This window comes from Hemiscyllium ocellatum, chromosome 12 (genome assembly GCF_020745735.1).
Source record: "Hemiscyllium ocellatum isolate sHemOce1 chromosome 12, sHemOce1.pat.X.cur, whole genome shotgun sequence".
NCBI lineage: Eukaryota > Metazoa > Chordata > Chondrichthyes > Orectolobiformes > Hemiscylliidae > Hemiscyllium > Hemiscyllium ocellatum.
The window spans coordinates 24,640,305-24,667,298 of NC_083412.1; the positions used below are offsets into that span (position 1 = coordinate 24,640,305).

Below are 26,994 nucleotides of genomic sequence, written 5' to 3' on the forward strand. Positions count from 1 at the left end.
GGGGGTATGGAGTGACGTGGGGGTATGGAGTGACGTGGGGGTGTGGAGTGACGTGGTGGGTGTGGAGTGACGTGGGGGGAGTGGAGTGATGTGGGGGGAGTGGAGTGACGTGGGGAGGTGGAGTGACGTGGGATGGAGTGACGTGGGGGATGGAGTGACATGAGGGGTGGGGTGATATTTGGGTGGAGAGATATGGGGGTGGAGTGATGTGTGGGAGTGCAGTGATTGGAGTTGGAGTGATGAGGAGGGTGGAGTGATGTGGAGGGTGGAGTGATGTGAAGGGGTGGAGTGATGTGAAGGGGTGGAGTGATCTGGGCAGTGGAGTGATGTGGGGGGAGTGGAGTAATGTGAGGGTGTGGAGTGATGTGGGGGGAGTGTAGTGATGTGGGCAGGTAAAGTGACGTGGGGGGTGGAGTGGTGTAGGGGTGTGGAGTGTTGTGGGGGTGTGGAGTGTTGTGGGAGTGTGGAGTGACGTGGGGGGAGTGGAGTGATGTGGGGAGGTGGAATGACGTGGGTGGGGTGGAGTGACGTGGGTGGGGTGGAGTGACATTGCGAGGTTGAGTGACGTGGGGAGGTGGGGTGACGTGGGGAGGTGGGGTGATGTGGGGTGTGGAGTGATGTGGGGGGTTGTTGTGATGTAGGGGTGGAGTGACATGGGGGAGTGGAGTGATGTGGGTCAAGGTGGATTGATGTATGGTGAGTGAGGTGATGTGGGGGGTGTAGTGATGTGGGGAGGTTGGGCGATGTGGGGAGGTGGATTGATGCGGGGGGTGGAGAGATGTGGGGGGTGGAGAGATGTGGGGGGTGGAGAGATGTGGGGGGGTGGGGAGACGTGGGGGGAGGAGAGACGTGGGGGGAGGAGAGACGTGGGGGAGGAGAGACGTGGGGGAGGAGAGACGTGGGGGGTGGAGAGACGTGGGGGAGGAGAGACGTGGAGGAGGAGAGACGTGGGGGAGGAGAGACGTGGGGGGGAGTGCAGTGATGTGGGGGTTGGAGTGAATTGGGGTTTGGAGTGGTGTGGGGGTGGATTGGTGTGGGGTTGGAGTGATGTGAGGGGTTGTAGTGACATGGGGTGGAGTTTCGTGCGGTGGGGTACAGTGACGTGGGGGGTGGAGTGACGTGGGGCGGTGTGATGACGTGGGGCGGTGGGGTGACATTGGGGTGAAGTGATGTGGGGGGGTGTAGCGATGTGGGGGGTGTAGCGATGTGGGGTGTTGTAGTGATGTGGGGGTGGAGTGATGTGGGGGGTGGAGTGATGTGGGGGGTTGGTGTGATGTGGGGGGAGTGAAGTGATGTGGGGGGAGTGGAGTGAAGTGGGGGGAGTGGAGTGATGTGGGGGCGTGGAGTGATGTGGGGAGTGGAGTGATGTGGGGGGGTGGAGTGATGTGGTGGTGGAGTGATGTGAGGGGTGGAGTGATGTGGGGAGGTGGAATGATGTGGGGAGGTGGAATGATGTGGGGCTGGAGTGATGTGGTGGGGTGGAGTGATGTGGGGGGTGGAGTGATGTGGGGTGTGTGGTGATATGGGGCGTGTGTGGTGATGCGTGGGGTGTGTGGTGATGCGGGTGTGTGTGGTGATGCGGGTGTGTGTGGTGATGTGGTGGGGTGTAGGGATTTGGGGGGGGTGTAGGCATTTGGGGGTGTGTGATGTGGGGGGATGGTGATGTGGGGGGGTTGTGATGTGGGGGGGTGGGGGTGTTGTGATTGGGGGGGTCTGGTGATGTGGGGGGTGTGGCGATGTGGGTGTATGTGGTGATGTGGGGGTGGTGTAGGCATTTGGGGGGGGTTTAGTGATGTGTGTGGGGGGGGTGGTGATGTGGGGGGTGGGGGTGTAGTGATTTGGGGGTGTATAGTGATGGTGTAGTGATGTCACTGACTTGCAAACCAGGGACACAGACAAATGCTCAGTGGAGATAGTTTCAAATCCCAACAAGGTGGCTGGCGGGACTATTCAATTAATAAATCAATTCTTTGAAACAAAGTTAGACACCTAAATTACCGTGAAAAAAAGTCAATTTATTTCCCTACATGTGCCTCCAGAGCTAGAGCAATGTGGTTGACTTGTAAGTGGTGTCTGAAATGGCCCAGCAAGTGAAGAGCCAGCAGAGGTGGTGGCACAGCCAGGAGGGTGTCCTTAACATCAATGCTGGACCGCATGAAGTCTTATGGCATCAGGTCAAATATGGGCAAGGAACCATTCTGCTGGTAACCTCCCTCAGCAACGACCCTGCCACTTCTTTCCAATGATGGGTCAGTAGCATTCCCACCTTGAATACCAATTGAGAGAGGCAGCAATGAGGCAGTAAGTGACAGAACATACTGAGGACAGGCGACTTCAAAGTGGCTGGCACCAGTATGACAGAGTGAGCTGACCAAACACATAGCTACTGGACCAGGTGCATGGTAGGTGGCTAGAGGATCATCAAGACAGAAACATCTGCTTGACTTCATCCTCATCATTGTACCTCTTGCAAACATGTCTGTCCCCGACAGCATCAGTGGGAGAACCCTCTGCAAAGCCATTACAGGGAAGAAGTTCTCTCTTTGCTTGAGGATCGGTTCCAGCATGCTACAGGGCAGAGTGCTAAATGGATAGATTTCAAACAGATCAACCAACCCAAAACTGGGCATCCTGTGAGGAGATGTGGGTCGCCAGCATCAGCCAAGTTGCATTGTATCTCCGTCTGTAACCTCATAACCAAGAACATTCCTCTGTCCCACCATGAAGCTCTTCTGAACCTTTGGGGCTAGGAAGTGGCAGTGGGTGAGCTGCCCCATTGCCAGCCTTAGTAAAATTGTAAACTAACCTGGAAAACTCAATGGTCCCCATAAGGATTTCAAGGTCCTGAATTTTCAAACCCCACTCACAACAGGTATACATCCTATATTACATTCAAAATCTGGCTCGTAAATTCTAAATTTGCACCCTTCATCTATTTTGATAAGCTTCCTGCACTCTAATGATCTCTGACAATCACTCTTTGTTGGTATTGTTGTTTGCAAATTGGCTGCCTGCTTTCCTGCACTACAGCAGTGAATATATTTCAGAAGTACTTCATTGATGTGAAGTACTTTCGGATGTGCGATGGGCATGGAAGGTTGCCAATTATAAGAGTTTTGCCTTCTCAGAATAGGTTCCTTCCAGAGATTCTCCCTAAATACTTCATTCAATAAGTCCACGGCATCATATTGATGTTCCAGTATTTTGGACTCACCTCTAAGTGGAAAGAGTTTCAGCACCTTATTGAAGCCCCTCATATCTATGGCAGTGTCTATCATATCTAGTCTTAGGCTTCGCTTTTCCAGAGTAAACAGCCTGAATCTACATCCTCCAGTAACAGCTGTATAAACATTATCTCGCAGCAGAACTGCCTTCATAATATTCCATGTATGCTCTAAACAATCCCTGATGTGACTGGAACAGTACATCTCTGCTTTTGGAGTCTCTTCATCTAACCCAATGCTTTCTGCCCTTATTAAATTGTATGACTCCAATTGTATGAAATAATGGTCTCCTTTGATGTAACAGCTTTGTTTACATCAATCAACATTAACCTGGCCAAGGAAACACTGACTATACTATTAGAAGACCCAAAGACACATACACCAAACACCATCAACTTCATCAGCAAGGACAATATCGGCAAGCTAGTGAATCTATGCCTTACCACACGCTTCACCTTCAACAACAAAACCTACAGACAAACCAACAGAACACCCAATGGGATCTCCGACATCAGGGTTCTTAGCAGAGGCAGTAATGCAGAGAGACTCGAACAAACAGCTCTGCCAACCATCCAACCCAAACTCTGGGTCTGCTACGTGAATGACACCTTTGTCATCACTAAACGAAACAAATTAGAGGAAACCTTCAAGACCATCAATAATACCCTTACTGGCATAAAATTCAGGAGGAAAACAACAACAAACTGCCATTCCTAGATGTCACAGTAGAGTAAACAGCCAGTGGGGAACTTCAAACCAGCATCTATAGGAAAACAACACATACGGACCAAATACTGAACTACAGGAGCAATCACTCCAACATCCACAAATGAAGCTGCATCAGAACATTATTCCGAGCAACCATTCACTGCCACACAGAGGAACTACGCAGAGCAGAGGAAAATCACCTATACTGTGTATTCATAAAGAACAGATACTCAATGAACACAGTCCACCGATTTCTCAGCAACAAACCCAAACAAGCAGACAAAACATGTCCGGAAACCCTATCCACTCTCCCCTACATCAAAGACATCTCGGAAATGACTGCCAGACTACTCAAACCCCTTGGCATCATGGTAGCCCACAAACCCACCAACACACTAAAACAGCAGCTAATGAACTTGAAAGACCCTATACAGACAAGCAAAACTAACGTCATTTACAAAATACCTTGCAAGGACAAACAGGCAGAAAACTAGCCACCAGAATACATGAACACCAACTAGCCAGAAAAAGACATGAACCTCTCTCACTAGTATCCTCACATAAGGATGAGGAAGGACAACACTTCGACTGGGACAATATATCCATCCTAGGACAAGCCAAATAGAGACATGCACGAGAATTCCCAGAAGCATGGCATTCCAACCAGAACTCTATCAACAAACACATCGAGTCAGACCTCATCTACCACGCTCTGAGAAAAAGAGCAGGAAATGACAGTACCACAGGAAATGACATCACCAACCCAAACAAATCCAAACATATAAATGGAAAGCAGGAATTTATCGGCAGTGCTTCGCCCGGAGGCCCACTGAAGATGTTGCCTAGTAGAGTGACAAAACATCTGGAAATGAACCTTCCAGGTCAGCGAGCCAACCTACATCCAGAACCTCAACCTGAGCTACTAATCTTCTCAAAACTCACTAACTCCATTCAATGATTAACAAGACTATATTGGCATATCGCTCTCTCCTCCTCGATCCCATTTATAGAGTCGTACAGCATGGAAACAGCCCCTTCAGTCTAACCTGTCCATGTTGACCATGTTTCCCTAAACTAAACTAGCCCGACTTTCCTGCATTTGTTTTAGTCTTTACTGTTCAAGGGGTGGCTGCCCCCTTATCCTTTTTACCCGAATTAAGGAGCTAAAGACAGAATTTATGGGCCTTGGTGTCTCCCCTAGTTCCAACCTCTTAAGTCCACCCTGCCCACCAACAAATGCTGCCTCCTCTCATCACCACTTCTTGCAAACCCCTCCCCACCCCCAGCGTGTGCAGCTGCCTTCTCTTCACTCCTTCTCCTGCAGTCTCCTCCTACCCCTGACACCACAGGCTACCTTGACCTTCCTCCCCTGGTCCCACAACAGGCAGCAGACCACAGTCCTGGCCAACAGTAACCCCACATCCCTCCATTCTGATAGGCAACTCCTGGTGCCTGCCCCCACACCAACCCTGTCTGAGGCCTGGGGGGTCAGATTGGCAGCTGTCACTCCATCATCTGAAGCCATGCTAATCCTTAACACCCTTACCTTCAATTTGATGTCACCAGCAAATATCAGCACTTTCCTGAGCTCAAGTCATTGGTATAGTTTGGTGGAACAACATAGATCCTGGCATAGATCACAATGGGATCCAATTTCTGCCCTGACTCCACACACACTCATTCTTGTCACGAGTTTCATAACGAAGATCGTCTGAAAGTCCACGTATACCACTGCGTCCTAGTTTACAATTGGTTACTTCTTCAAAGAAATCAATTAAAATTGATTTCTTTGAAGAAGTAACCAATTGTAAAATAGGACACAGTGGTATACGTGGACTTTCAGAAGATCTTCGTTGTGACAAGGAGGTGTGCGTGTGGAGTCAGGGGCAATGGGTTAAAAGGTGGCTACAGAAAAGGAAATCTAAAGGAAGCTTCTCAGAAGAGCAGGAAGTGTGAAATTGGATCCCACTGTGAAAATTAAAATTGATTTAAGAAAAAAACCTTCTTCTGGAAATCCATGATGACTATTTTCATTATTTTCTCATTTCTCGTATCATATTGCTATCTCACCTTTTAAACAAACTTTCCTGTAATTTTCTTTTTGCTAACTAGGGGATGTTTCCCTGGGCTGCATCGATCTCCTATGATAAATTACATCTGCTGTTCACTGATCCCCTGGCTCTGTTCATTTTTCAGTTCAAAATTTCTCTTTGTGATCTAATGCTGTTACTGCCTTCCCCATAGTCGCTGTTAACATTTGTGGGTGTGATCCATCCCGTTTTGAATTAAGTTTGATAAGTTTACTGGTATTTCCTTTCACATTACCTTAACTGACATTATACTCTTTCTTCTTTGCCATCTTCCACTGCTGCTGTTTCCCCCAGTTGTCCCTACTACTGACTCAACTTGAACCCCCTCAACAGCTGGGTTTTAAGTTAAAGTCTTGCCGAATGTATTCACACTCTCTCGTTAGAGGGTCAGCCTCTGAGCTGTTATTTTAGTGACCCTTGTCCCTTTGCTTCTAATGTTACTCATGTGTCTATAGAATAACATTTCGTTGGTACCTTCATTTCACATTTCCACTCTGCCTTGCTATCTGTTTAATTTCTTTCTAATACCTAACATTTTGCTTTTTGTATTTCTTTCAATTACTGTTCATATCTTAACAAAAATCTTTTCTTCAGTTTCAGTTTTAATCCTCATCTCTTTATTTACCCTTGGCATTTCATTCTTACTTTGCTTTATTTTACTGGAACATCTTTCTCATGAATTTTATTGATCTCTCATTTAAATAATGGCATCTGCCCATTGACCTCCGTCTGTCAATACTTGTCTCCATTTTAATTCCCTTAGCTCCATCTTCATTCCCATCTACAGTAGTTGACTGCCCTCTGATCAAACGGGACAAAGAGGTCAAAGGGCAGATATCGGCAAGTTCATCAGGACATCTGTTTTGCTTGCGTCTCGTGCCTGTGTGACTATACATATCAATTGGGAAGCCAGGAAATGACACCCTTAATGTTCCCCCATATGCCGCACATCACTTGTGAACCCTGCTTCCCAGCTATTTCAATGAAATCCAGACCAAGGGACCACAATAAGTTAGAGCCAGCCCATTTTGATGTGAAATCACAATGTACATTTCTTTCTCACACAAAGGTAGTCGAAGTCTGCAACTTTATGGATCGTGGTAATTTAAACTTTTAAAACAGATAGATTTTGTCTGGTGAACTGATAAGGGTCTACGTTAAGGTACATTCACCATGATCTGATAGAATAGCAGAGAAGGCTGGAGGAGCTGAAAGGTTTAATTTTGCCTCTGATAACTTCAACCAATGCAAGATAGGCTTCACTTAGAGTCATAGAGATGTACTGTACAGAAACAGACCCTTCGGTCCAACCTGTCCATGCCAACCAGATATCCCAAACTAATCTAGTCCCACCTGCCAGTACCCGACCCATATCCCTCCAAACCCTTCCTATTCATATACCCATCCAGATGCCTTTTAAATGTTATAATTGTACCAGCCTTCTCCACTTCCTCTGGCAGCTCATTCCATACATGCACCACCCTCTGTGTGAAAAAGTTGCCCCTTAGGTCCATTTTAAATCTTTCCCGTCTCACCCTAAATCTATTCTCTCCAGTTCTGGAATCCCCCACCCAGGGAAAAGACCTTGACTATTTACCCTATCTGTGCCCCTCATGATTTTACAAACCTCTATAAGGTCACCCTCAACCTCTGACACTCCATATGTTTCCAATATCCAATTTGTCACCTCAAGCTCATTGAAGGAAGAGGGCAGGAGGCTTGGGCAAAGTTAGATGGTTACTCGTTAACTATCCCAATGGGTGGCTGATGATAATCTGAAGCCTGTGTTGAGCAGCAGCAGTGGCTTTTGACCTGACCAGTCATGCTAAGAGCTAGATCTCGGGCCAGAGAGGGTCAGGTCTATTTAAACGGAATGTTTGTTTAAGGTTTCTTTGTTGACCAGGGGGAGGTGCTGTGGGCTCCGTGGTGCATGTCCACAATCCGGTTGGTTTGAGCTGGAGTGTGACAGTTGCCGATGAGGTGTGGGGGCTATAAAATCTCTCTGGGCATCACGAACGCAGGCTTTGGTTCTTGACCCACATCCTGTTCACATCAAGCTGGTCTCAATCTAAATCCAAATCATAGCATTCTTCTTTAAGTGCTTCTCAGATGCCTAATTCTCACTGATTGATCTTTCATAAACAGGAACTAAATTGCTTTCAGTTTTGGACAGACCTGCCATTATCACATTGACGTAACAATGACTAATTTGAAGACCTTGAATGGCTAAGATTCTAGGAACTAACCATCCATTTGGGAGCAATATGGAACCAATTGAATGGAGAGACTCCATCCTTTTCCCTGGCAACTGTTTGGTGCCAAACCAAACCTCAGTGCCCCACTCAACCCTGAGATGAGCTCCCATCACACATGACAGTCACTGGGAGCAGTGATTTTCAGCTTTGTGTTGTCACCCATCTCTACTCCTGCCTCAGCCTATCTTTCTTCCATTTGTGAACTCTCTAGATATGACTATTCTAAGGCATGCCTAGCTGATTGCCCACATCCTAGCCTGTGTAAGCTTGACATTATCTAAACCACTGCTGCCTGTACCCTAATAGAGCTTACTTTCACCATCATCCTGTGCTTATTCACCTGACTCCTAGTTAAACAAGATTTCAACTTTAAACCTTCAAGGCCTTGTCCCTCCCTAACTTGCACTTCCTCTAGCTCCACGTCCCATCCAAGACATCTGCTCTCTTCCAATTCTGGCTTCTGGAGCATCCCCATTTTTAATTGTTTGCCATTAGGTACCATTAGGCCCGAGGCTCCAAAATCTTTCCCTAAACTTGGTTGAATTCTTTCCTTCTTTAAGATGTTCCTTAAAAACTATGACTGTGACTAAGCTGATGGTCATCGACCCTAATATCTCCTTACGTGACCCAGTGTCTAATTTTATTTAATACCATTTCTTCAAACGTTTTGGTGGGTGGGGAGTGTTGTGGTTGAGTTGCGGTCGAATTGCCACAGATTAAGGGAAAAGATGCAAGCAAAAGCAATGGTCACAAATGGAATTTGTAATGCAGCGTCATTGACAACAGGCCGTTGGGTGGCCCTTCTGAAGCCAGGCAGTGTGACTTGTACAACTCACTGTTGGTCTTGAGCCTGGACGGTTCACTGTTGTGGCTGCCGGCCTGGTTTATAGCCTTGACGACGAAGATGTACTTGGTCCCGCTCTGCAGCCCGTGCACCGTGTAGTGGTTCTGCTTGATGTTCGGGACAATCATCCAGCTGTCGGCCGAGCTACACAAACCTGCAATGGAACCGGAAGAGTAACATCACTCGGGGGTGGGGTGGGGGGGGCAGGGGAGGGGCTTCAACACCTACTCGGGAACCAACTGGACCACCCGCTCCAGCATGCAACGACAGCTGCTGAATGAACAATGGGAATGTCAAAATTGCTAAACAACAAAGAACCTATTTAGGAATGAGAGTCCTGAAAATCTATGATTGCCCATCGAAAGCCCAGTTCCACACGTTATTGCGAGTATACAGTTTTAAGTGTTAAAGTGCGGCGTTTTAAGTGTTAACATCGATTCAGGGATAGCACGATCACCTCTGGCTTAGAAGGTAATCCGTCCATGTCCCACTCCTAACACTTGAGCGTTGCTGCATTTCAGATGACAAAGTAAACTCAGGCCCTGTAAGATGGCAGGAAATAATGCTATGGGACTATTCCAAGAGCAGTTTGTCAGGTGTCTTGCAACATATTCATCCCTCAACCAAGACCGATGGAACTGCTGATCTGGTGACTAGCCCACTGCGGTCCTTTCCTATTCACAGAGTTTCATCCCCTCTAGCTTTCCTGTTCTGAGTTCCGAGCTGGGGTATGGCTCGTTGGCACCAGAAGCCTTACAATGCTCGCCCAATCACCATGATTTGTGCCAGCGTCGACTGCGAATGTCAGCAGGCTATTTGGCTAGGTAGGGCATCGCTGTAACGATATTTCTGTTCCGAACCTTGGGGTTTCAGACAAAGTACAGATGTTCAAAAGCCGCATTAATGCGCTCGACTCAGTCGGAAAAGACAAATTCTTATTCAATTCCTTTTCGCCAGCCTCACTGGAGTTTGTGCTACATAATTAAACCGGCGGTTGAAGGTATGCTTAATTTAAACTCAGTGATTAAGGATTGAGGGAAATATTGGGAGGGTTACAGAAATAAAAGTCAAAGATATGAATAACATAAAAAGTTTACGGAAAAATTTGAGCTGCTACACTTCTCGGAACCTGTGCTAAAGAACTCTCATGGGATTGAGTCAATCTGAAATGTAAAAAGTTACCGGGGCAAGTTTTAAAACTAGATTATTGGGTAGTTTTCAATTGATTCTGTGATTGAGCAAGTTCTGTAGGGAAAGCACCGTTTTCTGAACACTGCGATGATTATTCTGCCATCAGTACCCAAACAGATTCATCTTTAATTCCAGAAATCTCCTGGACATACCCTGAAAGGATGGCATTAACAGGAACTGTGAACTCACTGACAACGTTGGCTAGGCCGGTGAAGATGGTGTACTGAAGCTCGTATGAGACCACACTGAATTCATCGTCCGACGTCCAGTGGACTGTGATCGTATCGTGTGAGGCAGTGCACAGCTCCTCGCGGATGGCAGGTGGGTTCGGTGCTGGAAAGGCAGACACACAAACCTGGGGTAAGCACTCAGCCACCTCCTGATCAGTTACTGCCTTTCTCCACCATAGCCCCACACTCCTCCACACAGCCCCAACCCCCCACCCGCCACCACCATGCCCCCTCCATCAACTCCCAACACTCTTCTCAATGGCTGGACAAGTGTAAACCTCTTTAAGGCTGTGCATAAACTCAATTATAATTAAGCGCAATGGAGATCTGAAACAAACAAAAACAGATATCGCTGGAGAAACTCAGTAGGTCTATCAGGAATGGGTGTACAGATGGAGATCGAACCAAAGAAGGGATGACAGAGAAAGAGAGGAAGAGACGGGGGGGGGGGGGCGAAGGTGGGAGGAAGAGAATGAGATGGAGAGGAAGACTGAGAAAGAGAAAAAGAGGGGGGGGGATGAGGAGAGAAAGAGAGGGAGAAAGAGAGAAAGAGGGGGAAAAGAAAGTGGGAAAGAGAGGGGGGAAGAGAAAGAGGGAGAGAGGGAGAGAGAGAGAGAGGGGTGAAGAGGGAGGAGGGGGTGAAAGAGATGGGGAGGGTGGGGAAGAGAGAGAGGTGGGGACGAGAGAGAGGTGGGGACGAGAGAGAGGTGGGGACCAGAGAGAGGTGGGGACCAGAGAGGTGGGGAAGGGGGGGGCGGGAAGAGAGGGGGGGAACAGAGAGGGGGGAGCAGAGAGGGGGGAACAGAGGGGGGAACAGAGAGGGGGAACAGAGGGGGGGAACAGAGGGGGGAGAGAGGGGGGGAAGAGAGGAGGGAAGAGAGAGGGGGAAAAGAGAGAGGGGAAAGAGGAATACAGAGAGAGGGGAAGACAGAAGAGAAAGAGAGGAGAGAGAGAGAGAGAGAAAGAGAGAGAAAAAGAGAGAGAGAGAGAGAGAGAGAGATAAAGAGAGAGAAAGAGAGAAGAGAAGAGACAGGGAGACAGAACAATAAGCCAGGAAAGGTGGGCAAAAGACACTGAGGAAGGTGTTCATGCTGTAAAATTATTGAACCCGTCGCTGAATCCTGAAGGCTGTAAGCTACCTAGTTGGAAGATAAGGTGCTCTTCCTCCATCTTGCACTGAGCTTCACTAGAGCACTGCAGCAGGCCTGAGGCTGAAATGTTGGTGTGGGAACATGGTGGGGATACTGAAGTGGCAGGAAACTGGAAGATTGAGGTCATTTTTACAGACAGGAGTGTAGGTGTTGTGTGAAATGGCCACCCAGTCAATGCTTCATTTCGCCAGTGTAGAGGAGATCACATTGGGAGCAGCGAATGCAGTCGGCTAGATTGTTTGAAGCCTGAATTCACTGGAAAGTAAGCCTGGGCCCTTGGATACTGAGGAGGGAGGAAGTAATCAGGCAAGTCTTACACCTTCGACGGTTGCAGGGGAAGGCGCTGTGAGGCTTTGGGTGAGTGTTGGGAATGGAGGAGGGGACCAGGGTGTCCCAGAGGGAATGATCCTTTCGGAAGGTGGACAGGAACAGGAGGGGAGAGGAATGTGTGTCTAGTGGTGACATCCTGCTGGAGATGGCAGAATGCCAGCTAACGTTCCTCTGGATGTGGATGCTGGGTGGAATGGTAGGGAAGGACATGGAGGTTCCTATTGCTGCTGTGGGAGGGAAGGGGGAGGATGAGGGCTGAAGTGCAGGAGATGGGTCAGACATGAGGGCCCAGCTCCTCACTGATGCTGGGTCAAACTCCTGGAACTCCCTACTCTAACAGCTAGGTGAAGTCCACATTGATGCCCTGGGGTTGAAGAGTCCTGAGGCAGAAGATGAGGTGTTTTTCCTCCAGGTATCGGGCGGTGAGGGAGTGGTGTTGGAGGAGGCCCAGGGCCTGCATGTCTTCAGCAGAGTGGGAGGGGAGATGAAATTTTGGCTATGGGGCGGTGGGGTTGATTGGTGCAGATGTCCAGAGATGTTCCCTGAAGCGCTCTACAAGAAGGCGTCCTGTCTCCCCAATATAAAGGAGACCACATCTGGAGCAACGGATATAATAAATTACATTTGTGGAAGTGCAGGTAAAACTTTGATGGATGTGGAAGGCTCCTTTAGGGCCTTGGATGGAGGGGAGGGAGGAGGTATGGACACAGGTTTTGCAATTCCTGTGGTGGCAGGGGAAGGTACCAGGAGGGGAGGGTGGGTTATTGGGGGGTGTGGACCTGACCAATAGACATGGAGGGAACAGTCTTTGCGGAAAGCAGATAGCGGTGCTGAGGGAATATACATGCCTGGTGGTGGGGTCTGTTTATAGGTGGCAGAAATGTTGATTGATGATACTGTTTATGTGGAGGTTGGTGGGGTGGAAGGTGAGCACCGGGGTTGGGGGTCCTGTCTTTGTTGCGGTTGGAGGGGTAGGGTTTGAGGGTGGAGATGCAGGACGTGGATGAGACATGTTGGAGGGCAGCTTTGACCATGTGGGAGGGGAAATTACAGTTTTTAAAGATGGAGGCCATCTGGTGTGTTCTGTGGTGGAACTGGTCCTCCTGGGAGCAGATACAGCGGAGGCGGAGGAATTGGGAATATGGGATGGCATTTTTGTAGGAGGTACAGTGGGAGGAGGTGTAATCCAGGTAGCTGTGGCAGTCGGTGGGTTTGTAAAAATTGTCGGTGTTGAGTTGGTCAAAGTTGCTGGAGATGGAGAGGTCCAGGAAGGGGAGGGAGGTGTCAGAGATGGTCCAGATGAATTTAAGATTGGGGTGGAATGTGTTAGTGAAATTGAACTGCTCAACCTCCGCGCGGGAGCACGAGGTGGTGCTGACGCAGTCATCAATGTAGCGGAGGAAGGGGTGGGGTGTGGTGCCAGTGTAACTACGGAAGATGGACTGTTCTACGTAGCCAACAAAGAGACAGGCATAGTTGGGGCCCATACGGGTGCCCATGGCTACCCCTTTCATCTGGAGGAAGTGGGAGGATTCAAAAGAGAAACTGTTGAGGGTAAGGACCAGTTCAGCCAAACAAATGATTGTGTCAGTTGAAGGGTACTGTTGGGGACATCAGGAGAGGAAGAAATGGTGGGCTTGGAGGCCCTAGTCATGGCGGATGGAAGCGCCCCCACCAACGCCACCCACCTGCACACTGCCAGCATGCCCCCCCACAGTTAGGGAACATCTCCGGGACACCTGCACCAATCAACCCCACCGCCCCGTGACCAAACATTTCAACTCCCCCTCCCACTATGCCGAGGACATGCAGGTCCTGGGCCTCCTGCACCTAATGCCTGGAGGAAGATGCCTCAGAACCCTTCAACCCCATGGCATCAATGTGGACTTCACCAGTTTCCTCATTTCCCCGCCCCCCCACCTTATCCTAGTTCCAAACTCCCTGCTCAGCACCATCCTCATAACCTGTCCCACCTGTCAATATTCCTTCCCATCCGCTCCACCCCTTCCTCCATCCACCTATTGCACACTCAACTACCTTCTCCCCAGCCCCAACCCCCCCCATTTATCTCTCCACCCCCAAGGCTTCCGGTTTCATTCCTGATGAAGGGCTCCTGCTCAAAACATCGATTTTCCTGCACCTGGGATGCTGCTGTGCTTTTCCAGCACCACTCAAATCTTGAACTCTAATCTCCAGCATCTGCAGTCCTCACTTTCGCCTAGTTTTCAAAAGGTGGTTAGAGACAACTGGGGATAGGCAGCCTCGCCAGCAATGCCAACGTCCCAGGAATGGGTATCTTTTAAAAAAAAGGTCTTACCTGTGAAGTCTTTCTACTGTTATCTTTTTGTGTTAACATTACTCCAATTACACGTTTCAATCTCACCATTTAGAATCGACCCTGCTCATGCAGACCTGTCACACTGTAATTACACACTCTGTGGAGGTGATGCTATTGTACTTCATTATGCACAGAGACTGCTCTCTACTTGCCAGATTTCAGTAGATTTTGCTACTGACCTGTAAACAGTGTCAAGGTACAATGTAAAAGCAATGAGTGAGATTGAATTACTATCTTGTGTCTTGGTTGTACGACACACACTCTCTAACCCTCCCTTCAGCTGAAGGCCACACATGCCCTTGAATCCACTGTGCACATCTGGGGGTGCTTCAGGTCGAGACTGATAGATTTTTCGTTGAAGTAGGGATATGGATCACGCATGGGTAAATGGAGAGGTGGCGCAAATTAGTCACGACTAATTGTCTGAACAGGCTCAAATGGCTTAGTCCTGTTGTTAAGGTTCCCCTGGGTGATTGATCAATATGTAATCAGCAGCAATGAATGGGAATGACCATTGGCTGTTATATTAGCTGTGTGGCGTGTGTAAGCTAGCCTACGGATAATTTTGGATTGATGGATTGTAAAATGGGGGTTGGGGAGCTATTTGAGCGAATATCTCAGCTAGTGCAAACGGAGGTAGAGAATCCCTGATTAGCCCATTTCCCTCAGAGTTAGCACCTTGCCCCACGGATAAAAAAAAAGACACCATTTCGGCGATCGGTTACGAGGTGAAACATTGTCGACAGCGCCTTCCTAAATTCACAGCGAGGTGCCAAAAATGTACTTATCACTCATCTCCAAATCTCCCACCTGTGAGGTAATCAAGGCTCTCCAGCATCTTCTTCTCACGGGAGAAGTCTAATGCAAATGTGTCAAATGTATCATTCAGGTTGATTTCTGGGATGAGCACTTGAGAAGATGCAGTTGCCATGGAGACCCTGTGCAGAGAGGAAAAAAAACAGCAAGAGGTTTGGTAAATTTGATTTCATGTGCTGAGCTCCCATTACTACTCTTAATTGACCACAAGACGCCAAAGGAGGGCTAGAGGTCACCTCAGGAGCCATTTAAATGCAAGCTCTTCTTCCTCGGGCATTGGGAATTCGGAATATCACGGTGGAATTCCAACATGGACCAGACAGCTTGACTGGCTCTCAGACTGATGCAAGTGGGATTGTCCTTCTGAGATAGGGACTAAAGCAGGACTGTGAAAGAAATTGTATTTATCCAGTACAGTTCACAATTAACAGCCAACAAACCAATTTGACTTTTAATGCTGCAGCAATTTTTTTTGCTTTGGAAGAAGAAGCTTTATCCTGCTTTTAATCCATTCTATTCGTGCACTTGAGTGTGGCTGAATACATTTCACTTTTCAACACAAACATTCCTCATTTTCCAGTTACTTTCTGGAGGGTAGAACTGCATTACTTTGTAAAACTTCGTGCCAAATCCAAACAAATCCAAACTAAATTCCCTCTCCAGGATTATATTGCTTGACTTAAGTTTTGAGCCAGCCCTGGATCATCATTTCTGTCAAACTGATTGACATTGTGCAGCTAATGACCATAGAAGTAGATATTGATGAGCTGCAGAAAAGGGGCTGTGACACCCGAGCAACCCGGAATAAATTAAGACTTGACGAGTCATTTGTCTTACTTTGCTCCGCATTATGACTTCAGGCCCCTGCACGCGCATCTCGTTTAATAACTGGTGGGGAAACAATTCCTGTCCCTCAGCCTCAGCTCTGCCAGAGTTCTAATCCTCAGAGATGCGTGGCTATCCCGAAAGCACGCTCACTGCACACATTTTCTTCTTTATGAACATCAACCGGCGAGGAAACGTTGAGAGAGGCCTGTTACCGCCTGCCATTAAAATCGTAGCATGCCCTGGTGCTGGCTTCCTGCCACTGCCTGCCCAGTTTGTTGTGTAACAGGTATACAAGGGCCATCAGTAATGGACAGAGTTTCAGCTCATTGCCCATACAACGCAGCATTGAATTTTACTCATGGGTTCTCAGGAGGGGGAGGGATTGGAACCGACTGCCAACTCCCCGGATGCAACATTTTAAACGAGGTCCTGCTGACATTAAGGCAATCTTCTCAGTTTGTGTAGAACAGTATGGAATTGCACTTCAGGGGCACACATTATCTGTGGAAGTGCACATAAAGAGGCATTTTTAATGTTAAATTATTGTTTAGGGTTCCTCTGGGTCGGAGCTTAATTGCCGTCTTCTTTACTGTCATGTCTCCATATTTCCATCCATGGTTTCCCTACTGTCATCTCTCCCCTATTTTCTTCTTACCCTCTACCTCTCACTCTTTTCCCCTCTCCACTCTCACCTCCGCCTTCTCCTCAAGCTTACTCCAATTATTTCCTGCTCCCTCCCACCCTCTAACCCTAAGCACTACCCTGGTCGGAGACTCCGCACGTGACCGCTGCACGGAACCTGAAAATGCCGACCGCAGAGTTACCCACCAAGTGTGAACCATGCGACCCACATTTTAACCACGACATTTCCAGCACTGTTTAAACAGGATTCTTTGTTTTTCTCTGCTGAGCTTGCGACAGTATGAAGTCAGACACCACCCAGATCAAGTTGCCCCTGCATCAGACTGCAGAACATTGGAAGCTGCCCAGAATTTAACCCATGCTGCCATTCAATTAGCTCACTGTTATCCATATCTCAGTCCCATTCTCCAACCTTGCACAAAAATATTATCTATCAAACATCGATTGGCTTCAACCCGAAAGATTTCAGCTTTTGAGCAAGGGGTTCTGTGTTAATAGCCCACACTGCCTTAAAAACTGCTTCCTTCTGAAAGGCCTCTCCCCAGTTTTAAGACAGTGGCCTCTGTTGTGGATTCTTCCACTACAGAAGATGGTTTTGCTGTATCTATCCAATAAAACACCTCGTTACTGTCAACACTTTGATTACATCGCATTCTCACCGTTGCTATTAAAGGGAATACAGTAGGGCTTATGCTCGAAACGTCGAATTCTCTATTCCTGAGATGCTGCCTAACCTGCTGTGCTTTGACCAGCAACACATTTGCAGCAGGATTAAAGGGAATACAGTCAGGTTCATGGAGTCATAGAGATGTACAGCATGGAAACAGACCATTCGGTCCAACCTATCCATGCCGACCAGATATCCCAACCTAATCTAGTCCCACCTGCCAGCACTTGGTCCATATCCCTCCAAACTCTTCCTATTCATATACCCATCCAGATGCCTTTTAAATGTTGTAATTGTACCAGCCTCCACCACTTCCTCTGGCAGCTCATTCCATACACACACCACCCTCTGCATGAAAAAGTTGTCCCTTAGGTCTCTTTTATATCTTTCCCCTCTCACTCTAAACCTATGTCCTCTAGTTCTGGACTCCCCGACCCCAAAGAAAAGACTTTGCCTATTTACCCGATCCATGCCCCTCAAAATTTTGTAAACCTCTATAAGCTCACCCCTCAGCCTCTGACGCTCCAGGGAAAACAGCCCCAGCCTGTTCAGCCTCTCCCTATTGCTCAAATCCTCTAACTCTGGCAACATCCTTGTAAATCCTTTCTGAACCCTTTCAAGTTTCACAACATCTTTCCGATAGGAAGGAGACCAGAATTGCACGCAATATTCCAACAGTGGCCTAACCAATGTCCTGTACAGCTGCAACATGACCTCCCAACTCCTGTACTCAATACTCTGCCTCCAAATTTAATTCTAAGTCCTGGTGAACCCATGCTTTACCCCTCCAAGACCAATTGTTCTGAAGGACAATGTCTAGAACTGAATGGAGTTCTCTAGATGGGTTGTAACCAAGGGATTTGTAGCATTTCTTGAAGCAATACTTCTTCTCTCATGTGTCAGACGACAGTGTCTAATGTGGCATTCCAAACCACCCACTCATACAACAAAGAAGGGTATACATAGAACTTTACTGAGGAAACCATCCTTTAAGACAAAAAACTTTGTGGAAAGGGATTAACTTGCATTTGGAGAACAGCCTTCATGAATTTAGGATGCAGACATTAATTAAGTACCTTTTGAAGTGTGTGACTCAGTTCAATAGCGAACACCTGAATTGAGCATACTCTTAAGTGTTTGGGTTCACTAGGGGGCTTACATGGTCCAGTGTCTGTGAGGTTTGCGCTTTCTGGTCTAAATACAAGAGTCTTGTGGAGGAGACAAGGTGTCTATTGCACCTCTGCTACTATGCACAGGTTAATAATTGCCTCTACGTTATGACAAAGACTGCTGGGAGGACCAAGCTCTCAGTCCATCTGCTACAAGGTCAGACTTAACTCTCACTGAGCCCTCATGACAGTGGGTGGTCCTTATTGCACCCAAACCCTTTCAGACCCTTCTGGGTTTTAACCTTCTGGAAACCAAGGTATTGAAAACAACAGTGTGAAAATGACGAGAGAGGATTTAGGGACAATTATTGGTGTGGAATACGTATCCTTGCTCTTCATTCAATTGCGACATGGGGTCTTTTACATTCCTGAGAAGCAGTGAGATTAAACTGTGCCCCAGTAGTACAGTTCTCTCTCAGTACAACAGTGGATTGTCAGCTGTGTAGACACTTAAGATCTACAACTTTTGAACCCTGAGGCTACAGTGTTACCATTAAACCACAGCTAGCATTGCAAGGGAGACGATGATCACTGCTCACTGACAAGACTGACTCATATCCCAATATTAATCCACTCAAACACTATATTTACGTACATTTAATGCACCAGCAGGGTCTGATAACTGAACGGAGCTCCCCCATTTACCTTTAGCAGGAAAACCTGAGAAAGTGGTTGTTCCCCACTGTGCCTTGGTAGAGGCTGCCTCAAGCGTTAGTGCGTCCCTCAGCACGTAGGCCTGGACTTTGGTATGTGCCAGTCTGCTGTCAACTCTTTATTCTAGAAGAACAACAAGTTTTGGGCAGACCAAAGCGCGATTTTCCGTGGTTTGCTGGTTGTCCAGGTATAGTCGATGTTTGTCCCAGTCCCAGGTCACAGTTTTTACAGCATAGACCAGCATAGACCCGTGCCTCGAATCTATGTAAATATAGTCTTGTACACTGAAGAAATGACTTGGGTTTGTTTGCTGGATACAGTCAAATCCCAATGTTTGTTGGTTTCTTCAAACACTACTGTACAGAACCGAAACTGCTTTCGTGACGATGTATAAAGATATTTTTATGAATAAAGTATTTGAATTGAATTGAATTTATTGTCCATGTACAGAGGCACAGTGAAAAGCTTTGTCTTGTGAGCAATACAGGCAGATCACAGAGTTAAGTAGCATAGATAAGTAAATAATAGGTCAACAGCGGGCAAAACAAAAACACAGGTACAGGTGAATGCTAAGAGTTTGAGAGTCCATTCACTATCCTAATAACGGTAGAGTAGAAACTGTTTCGAAACAGGCTGGTGCGTGTGTTCAGGCTTCTGTACCTTCCCCCGATGGTAGAGGTTGTAGAAAAGCATTGCCAGGGTGGGATGGATCTTTGAGAATGCTGGCGGCCTTTCCTTGACAGCGGGGCCTGGTAGATGGATTCTATAGATGGGAGGTTGGCCGGGCTGAGTTCACCACTCTCTGTAACCGTACAGTTACAGTACCGAATGGTACAGTTGCCATACCAGGTTTTTTTGTAAAAAATAAAAATATTTATACACTTAAGGACAGAGTTACCATTTTGCCTCCACCGTGCCCTAAACAATAAGAGCTAACAGCCTCAAATACATATTGTTTCAGGATCAATCCAGATCAGAGTGTGAGTGTGAGAGTGAGTGAGTGAGTGAGTGAGTGAGTGAGTGAGTGAGTGAGTGAGTGTGTGTGTGTGTGTGTGTGTGTGTGTGTGTGTTGAACCCTACTGCTGAGATGAAGCAGAATTAACAAGGCACTGAGTGACTGAGTTAATGATTACACCTCTATTAACCTTAATCCAACTTCACTGCAGTGGAGAGCTACTCAGCACGACAAGCTATTAAAAAGGTAATTGTGATGCTTTGCGGTCGCTCAGTTTTTAAAAGAATATTGAGTGGATCTTTAGCAGCAGGAAGAACTGATATTTATGTTACTATAGCAACTAAGGAGACACCATTAAAATGATCCTTTAAGCAGTCCTGCATTTCGAGTTATTTGTTTTCCTTGAGCATCTGAAAGACTTGTGCCTAGTCGTTTCCCATTCTAGTCACAAGCTGTGCTCATGTTATTGAAGCTATATTCCATGAACGGGCCATTGCCTCCCTGCTTTCTTCCCCCCAGCAGAATTCCTTATGCACGGAATGCGGCTACATTGTAATAATCTCTCATTTAATGTGGGGAGTAGCAGACTGAAGTATGAATTACAGCTTAGTGCATCAGTTAGCTTGGTAATCCCTTTTCCTTTAGATCTTAAATTAACAGGAACCCTTTCACAACTCAAGGACATTTGAAAGCTCTTTACAATCAATGAGATTTCCAAGATGGAGGACCAGAGAAAGTAGTGGATCGAAGAGCTGCTCCTTTTTTGAGGTCTTTTTTCAGCGTTGGAGTGATTTCTTGACTTCTTGGAGCAGTGATTACTGTTTTATAATCCATTGCATTGTTTTGCAACTTTGGAAAGGAAAAGATTAGAACAATGGTACTGTAAAACAGAGGAAGAGGGAGAACATGTACCTTCTGGGGAGCAAAGTGGTGGACGCAGGTACAATCACTGCATTTAAAAGTTAAAAATCACACAGCACCAGGGTATAGTTCAACAGGTTTATTTGGAAGCACTAGCTTTCGGAGCACAGCTCCTTCATCAGCCACAACCACCTGATGAAGGAGCGTCGCTCCGAAAGCTAGTGCTTCCAAATAAACCTGTTGAACTATACCCTGGTGCTGTGTGATTTTTAACTTTGTACATCCCAGTCCAACCCTGGCATCCCCGTCCAACTGGGCAGCACGGTGGCACAGTGGTTAGCACTGCTGCCTCACAGCACCAGAGACCCGGGTTCAATTCCCGACTCAGGCGACTGACTGTGTGGAGTTTGCACGTTCTCCCCGTGTCTGCGTGGGTTTCCTCCGGGTGCTCCGGTTTCCTCCCACAGTCCAAAGATGTGTGGGTCAGGTGAATTGGCTATGCTAAATTGCCCATAGTGTTAGGTAAGGGGTAAATGTAGGGGTAGGGGTGGGTTGCGCTTCGGCGGGTCGGTGTGGACTTGTTGGGCCGAAGGGCCTGTTTCCACACTGTAAGTAATCTAAGTAATCTAATCTAATCTAATCTCCAAATCGTAGCATTCAAAAGGCATCGGGATGGATACATGAATAGGAAGGGTTCAGAGGGATATGGGCTGGGCGTGGGCAAATGGGACTAGATTAATTTAGGATATCTGGTTAGCAGTTGGACCGAAGGGTCTGTTTCTATGCTGTACAACTCTATGACTCTTAAGTACAGTAAGGTCCAGCCTTGCCCTGTGAAATTGGTGATGTTTGCGACAGAGTGTGCAGTGTGCATTTTATTCCAGCAAGCAAGTTTCTTTAACTGCTACTTTGCTTTAAAACGGCAGATTGAGTGAAGTGAATTCTGGAAAGGCTTGCATACAAACAGCAGACGTTGCACTTTACTCTGCTGTTGGAAACGCAGCAGTCAATTTGTACACAGCAGGCCTAAGGAACAGCAATGATATTAAATGATCGTCTGCTTTCGCTCTATCAGTTGGAGGAATCGATATCAGCATGTTGGCCACTGCTCCCTCTGTATTAGGACTGAAGTGTCAGCCTAGACGATATGTTAAAGCCTGTGGAGTCAGACATAAACCCATGAGCTTCTAGTTCAGAGAGTGATACAAGCTGAGCAAAGACTTGTAAGGCTGGCCAGTAAATTAAAGAATACGTTTCACTGCTGTTGTACAACTCCGTTTGAGTGCAATCTGTCTTGCCACTCATTTGAGAAGAAAACCATAAAACGAGGAGCATTGGCAGCAGACTGTGTGAGCTCATCTGAGCATTCAGCGACTTTATTGTGCATTAATGCGAGCTCATTCTGCCAACTGGATCAGTTGCATTTCTTAATCCCCTGATCACCTCATAATGAACAACAGTTAGAGCTCCAGGAATCAAATTACTGGGAAAAAAATGCTCTTTTGGTTTTATAATAGAAATAAAGGCCCGCAACAGGATTTAGAAATGTTTAAACGATTGGGTCTCTAAAGCCATTGTCCAGTGAGTGGAACTACACTCGCCTGGCTCCATTTATACCCATGCAGTCAGCCCATACTGCCCCTCTGAAGAGCATCCCACTGAGACCCACCCTATTCTGTATTTCCCATCATCCACCTAGCCTATACAACTCTGTACACTACAGGGCAATTTAGTATGGTCAATCCATCTAACCTGCACATCTTTGGACTGTGGGAAGAAACCCATGCAGACATGGGGAGTGTGGGTGAACTCCACACAGACAGTGGCCTGAGGCTGGAATCGAACCCAGGTCCCTGGCGACATGAGGTTGCAATGCTAAGCACTGAGCCACCACACTGCCCCAGTTCACGATAGCTTCTCTTCCCCCTCTTGTACCACTGGCCAATTTCTCATCCACATGCTTCCCCTTGGTGACGTTACCTCAACTCTCAGTGCCAGGTTTCACACAGGCACTTGAAGACATCCAGCTCTCTGTCACCACCTCCTCTTTCAAGCCCTCACCAGTCTGACTGCCAAAGTTGCCAGTCCAACTGAGTAGGCAGCAAGTCGCTCCAATTAAATACCGCAAAGACTGAAGCTATTGTCTTCAGTTGCTGTTCCCAACTCTGTTCCTGAGCAGTTTGCTCCAATCCCCACTCTCTCACTCTCAGCTGCTTGAGGTGTTTCCAGACTATGCCCAACATTGATTTCCTAATTATCACTGCACGGGTCTTCTGACCATCTATCTGTGCCATCTCCACAACATCTCCCTTCTCAGCTGATCTGCTGCTGAAACTCTGTCACCTCAACACAATTATTCCAATATTCCCCTGCTCAGTTTCCCTCACAGCTTGAATAACCACCTTCCTACAAAGTGCTTTGGGACATTATATCATATTTAAGGTACTAAGTAAGTGAAGGTTGTTGTTAGCTTTCTAAATGTTGCACTTGGAGGCTACCGAGCAGATAACCATGGATGGCGCTCCAGTGGTATTCCATGGAAGTATTGCACTGTCTTAACATCCATCCTTATTGGTATGAGGTTCAAGCAAAACCCCTACCTACCGACCAGGTAGATGCACAATTCGACATTCGACAGCTCATACTCTGGATGCAGCACTTTCCAAAGAAGGACATAGGAGTTCTTCTGGTGTGCAAGGGGCTAAAAAAACCCCAAACACACACACTAGAAATCCTTTGACATCCGTGTCTCCCCTGAGACTGCAGTCTCCTGCTTTCTTCTTGCAGCACGGAGCAGGTTGGTACAACTGAGTGATTGGCGAGGCCACATTAAACAGCAACGAACCATTAACCATGTCAGTGAAATCAGGGAGCAACTTCTGACTCCCTTCCTTGGCGACCTGGTTGTGCAAACAATCTGGCAGCTTTCAGTGATTAAAACCTTTCATTTTCCAGAATAAACTGTCGTAGGAAACTCAGAATCGTGAATGGGCCACCCTGGGATATCAACTCACATTTTCTCAATTATTCATCCAGACTCCCGGAGATGGAAACACATGTAACACCTTAATACTGCTGTTACCGTGGGGACAAGAGAGAGCGGTGATAGAATGAAATACAGCTCACATTCTGTTTGAAAATGATCATATAATGAAATAAGCAGACAGGAAGAAGGCTCAAAAAGGTGTACGGTTTCAGTTGTGGTGAATGGAACAGGAGGAGACTGCCTTTGCAGTGGTGGGATGTACATTTAGTCAACAGGGTCATCACGAAGGCAGAAAACAACAAGTGAGTGGCAGTGTGCTCCCTTACCTTTCGGAGATATTTTTAGCTGTCTGCAGGAAGCGAGCATGATCGTTCTCTTTCAGTGTCTGCTCTGCTTGAGTGATGAGGGAGCCTGATCGCTCGATGCACTGTTTGCAGTTCGCGATCTGCTGGGCCAGTTTCCGAAGGCGTACGACCTTTCAAAGGAAAGAAAGGAGCTCAGACGAAAGGCACTGGGCTGCTTCAACCTGCTTCTGGTATTCCATCGTGCATCCTCTTTCTAACTGGGCAGTGGTGGGGGGGTGGGGGGGAGAAGGGAGGATGAGAAATCTATTCATGCAGTGAGTTGTGATAATGTCAAAAATACTGCTTGAGGGGAAGGAGAGCCAATACCAATGTTCAAAAGGGAATTGAATAAGTATTTGAAAAGGGAAAATATCTGCAAACTTACAGGGAAGGAGCAGGATGAATAGTTTGACAGCTTTCTCAGCAGGTCTCTCACTGTCTACACCACTTCTATGCATTATACAGTCATAGAGATGTACAGCATGGAAACAGACCTGTCGGTCCAACCCGTCCATGCCGACTAGATATCCCAACTCAATCTAGTCTCACCTGCCAGCACCTGGCCCATATCCCTCCAAACCCTTCCTATTCATATACCCATCCAAATGCCTCTTAAATGTTGCAATTATACCAGCCTCCACCACTTCCTCTGGCAGCTCATTCCATACACATACCACCCTCTGTGTGAAAAAGTTGCCCCTTAGGTCTCTTTTGTATCTTTCCCCTCACCCTAAACCTATGCCCTCTAGTTCTGGACTCCCTGACCCCAGGGAAAATACTTTGTCTATTTATCCTATCTATGCCCCTCATAATTTTGTAAACCTCTAAAAGGTCACCCCTCAGCCTCCGACGCTCCAGGGAAAACAGCCCCAGCCTGTTCAGCCTCTCCCTATAGTTCAAATCCTCCAACCCTGGCAACATCCTTGTAAATCTTTTCTGAACTCTTTCAAGTTTCACAACATCTTTCCAATAGGAAGGAGACCAGAATTGCAACAGCGGCCTAACAAATATCCTGTATAACCGCAACATGATCTCCAAACTCCTTTACTCAATACTCTGACCAGTAAAGGAAAGCATACCAAATGCCTTCTTCACTATCCTATCTATCTGCGACTCCACTTTCAAGGAGCTATGAACCTGCACTCACAGGTCTTTTTGTTCAGCAACACTCCCTAGGACCTTACCATTAAGTATATAAGTCCTGCTAAGATTTGCTTTCCCAAAATGCAACACCTCGCATTTATCGGAATTAAACTCCATCTGCCACTTCTCAGCCCATTGACCCATCTGGTCCAGATCCTGTTGTCCTCGGAGATAACCCTCTTCGCTGTCCACTACACCTCCAATTTTGGTGTCATCTGCAAACTTACTAACTGTACCTCTTACGCTCGCATCCAAATCATTTATGTAAATGACAAAAAGTAGAGAATCCAGCACTGATCCTTATGGCACTCCACTGGTCACAGGCTTCCAGTCTGAAAAACAACCCTCGACCACCACCCTCTGTCTTCTACTATATTTGTCTGTTAGTGTGCAACTTGAAAAAGGCACGTGAAAAAAACTTATAACAGTGACTAATACAAACAAGGAATGCGGTATTTGAATTTCAGTGTTGGTGTGATGCCAGAGAAGTAAGACACATATCTCAAAGAGGACTTTCGCCTGAAACGTCGATTCTCCTGCTCCTCGGATGCTGCCTGACCTGCTGTGCTTTTCCAGCACCGCACTCTCGACTCTGATCGCTAGCATCTGCGGTCCTCACTTTTGCTACATATCTCAAAGAGCATATCAAACAGCACATCCCTCCACCTATTCACAACATGCAAGACTCAGGCTGAACCCAACCAATCCACACTTGCAAAACTCTCAACACAACATCCAGCATGCACTGTTACTCTGCAATCGGACAACACTTGCTACATAAAGCTGAGAGGGTGAACAATCATGCTGACACCCAATTTAGAATTGTCACTTGAGCTTGTACATACAGGGTTAGAGACCAAAGAACAGCAGAAGCTGAAATCCAAGGTAGACAAGCAGGAGGCTGGAAGAATACAGGCAAGTCAGGCAGCATCAAGAGGTGCAAATGTGTTGCTGGTTAAAGCACAGCAGGTCAGGCAGCATCCAAGGAACAGGAAATTCGACGTTTCGGGCATAAGCCCTCCATCAGGAATGAGGAGAGGGTGCCAGGCAAGTTAAGATAAAAGGTAGGGAGGAGGGACTTGGGGGAGGGGCGATGGAGATGTGATAGGTGGAAGGAGGTCAAGGTGAGGGTGATAGGCCGGAGTGGGGTGGGGGCGGAGAGGTCAGGAAGAAGATTGCAGGTTAGGAGGGTGGTGCTGAGTTGAGGGAACCGACTGAGACAAGGTGGGGGAGGGGAAACGAGGAAACTGGAGAAATCTGAGTTCATCCCTAGTGGTTGGAGGGTTCCCAGGCGGAAGATGAGGCGTTCTTCCTCCAGCCGTCGTGTTGTTATGTTTTGCCGGTGGAGGAGTCCAAGGACCTGCATGTCCTCGGTGGAGTGGGAGGGAGAGTTAAAGTGTTGAGCCAACCAACCCAACCACCCCGTGGGGGGGAGTTAACCATTTAGATACAACATTAGCTACAAGGTAGAAGACAAAAGGTGGTGGTGGAGGGTTGCCTTTCAGACTGGGGGCCTGTGACCAGTTGTGTGCCACAAGGATCGGTGCTGGGTCTACTGATTTTCATCA

The 26,994-nt window shown here is 47.2% G+C and overlaps 1 protein-coding gene across 4 annotated transcripts in view; it reads right to left on the bottom strand.

The window, feature by feature from the left end:
* Nucleotides 1-26,994, bottom strand: part of mid1 (midline 1) — a 357,996-nt gene that overhangs the window by 20,168 nt on the left and 310,834 nt on the right. For all 4 annotated transcript variants that reach the window (XM_060833420.1, XM_060833419.1, XM_060833421.1 and 1 more), the window contains exons 5-8: nucleotides 24,266-24,414; nucleotides 15,172-15,299; nucleotides 10,502-10,645; nucleotides 9,114-9,275 (exon numbers count right to left, since the gene is read on the bottom strand). In XM_060833420.1, coding sequence (XP_060689403.1) covers nucleotides 9,114-9,275; nucleotides 10,502-10,645; nucleotides 15,172-15,299; nucleotides 24,266-24,414 — 583 coding nt within the window. The remainder of the gene's footprint in view (nucleotides 1-9,113; nucleotides 9,276-10,501; nucleotides 10,646-15,171; nucleotides 15,300-24,265; nucleotides 24,415-26,994) is intronic.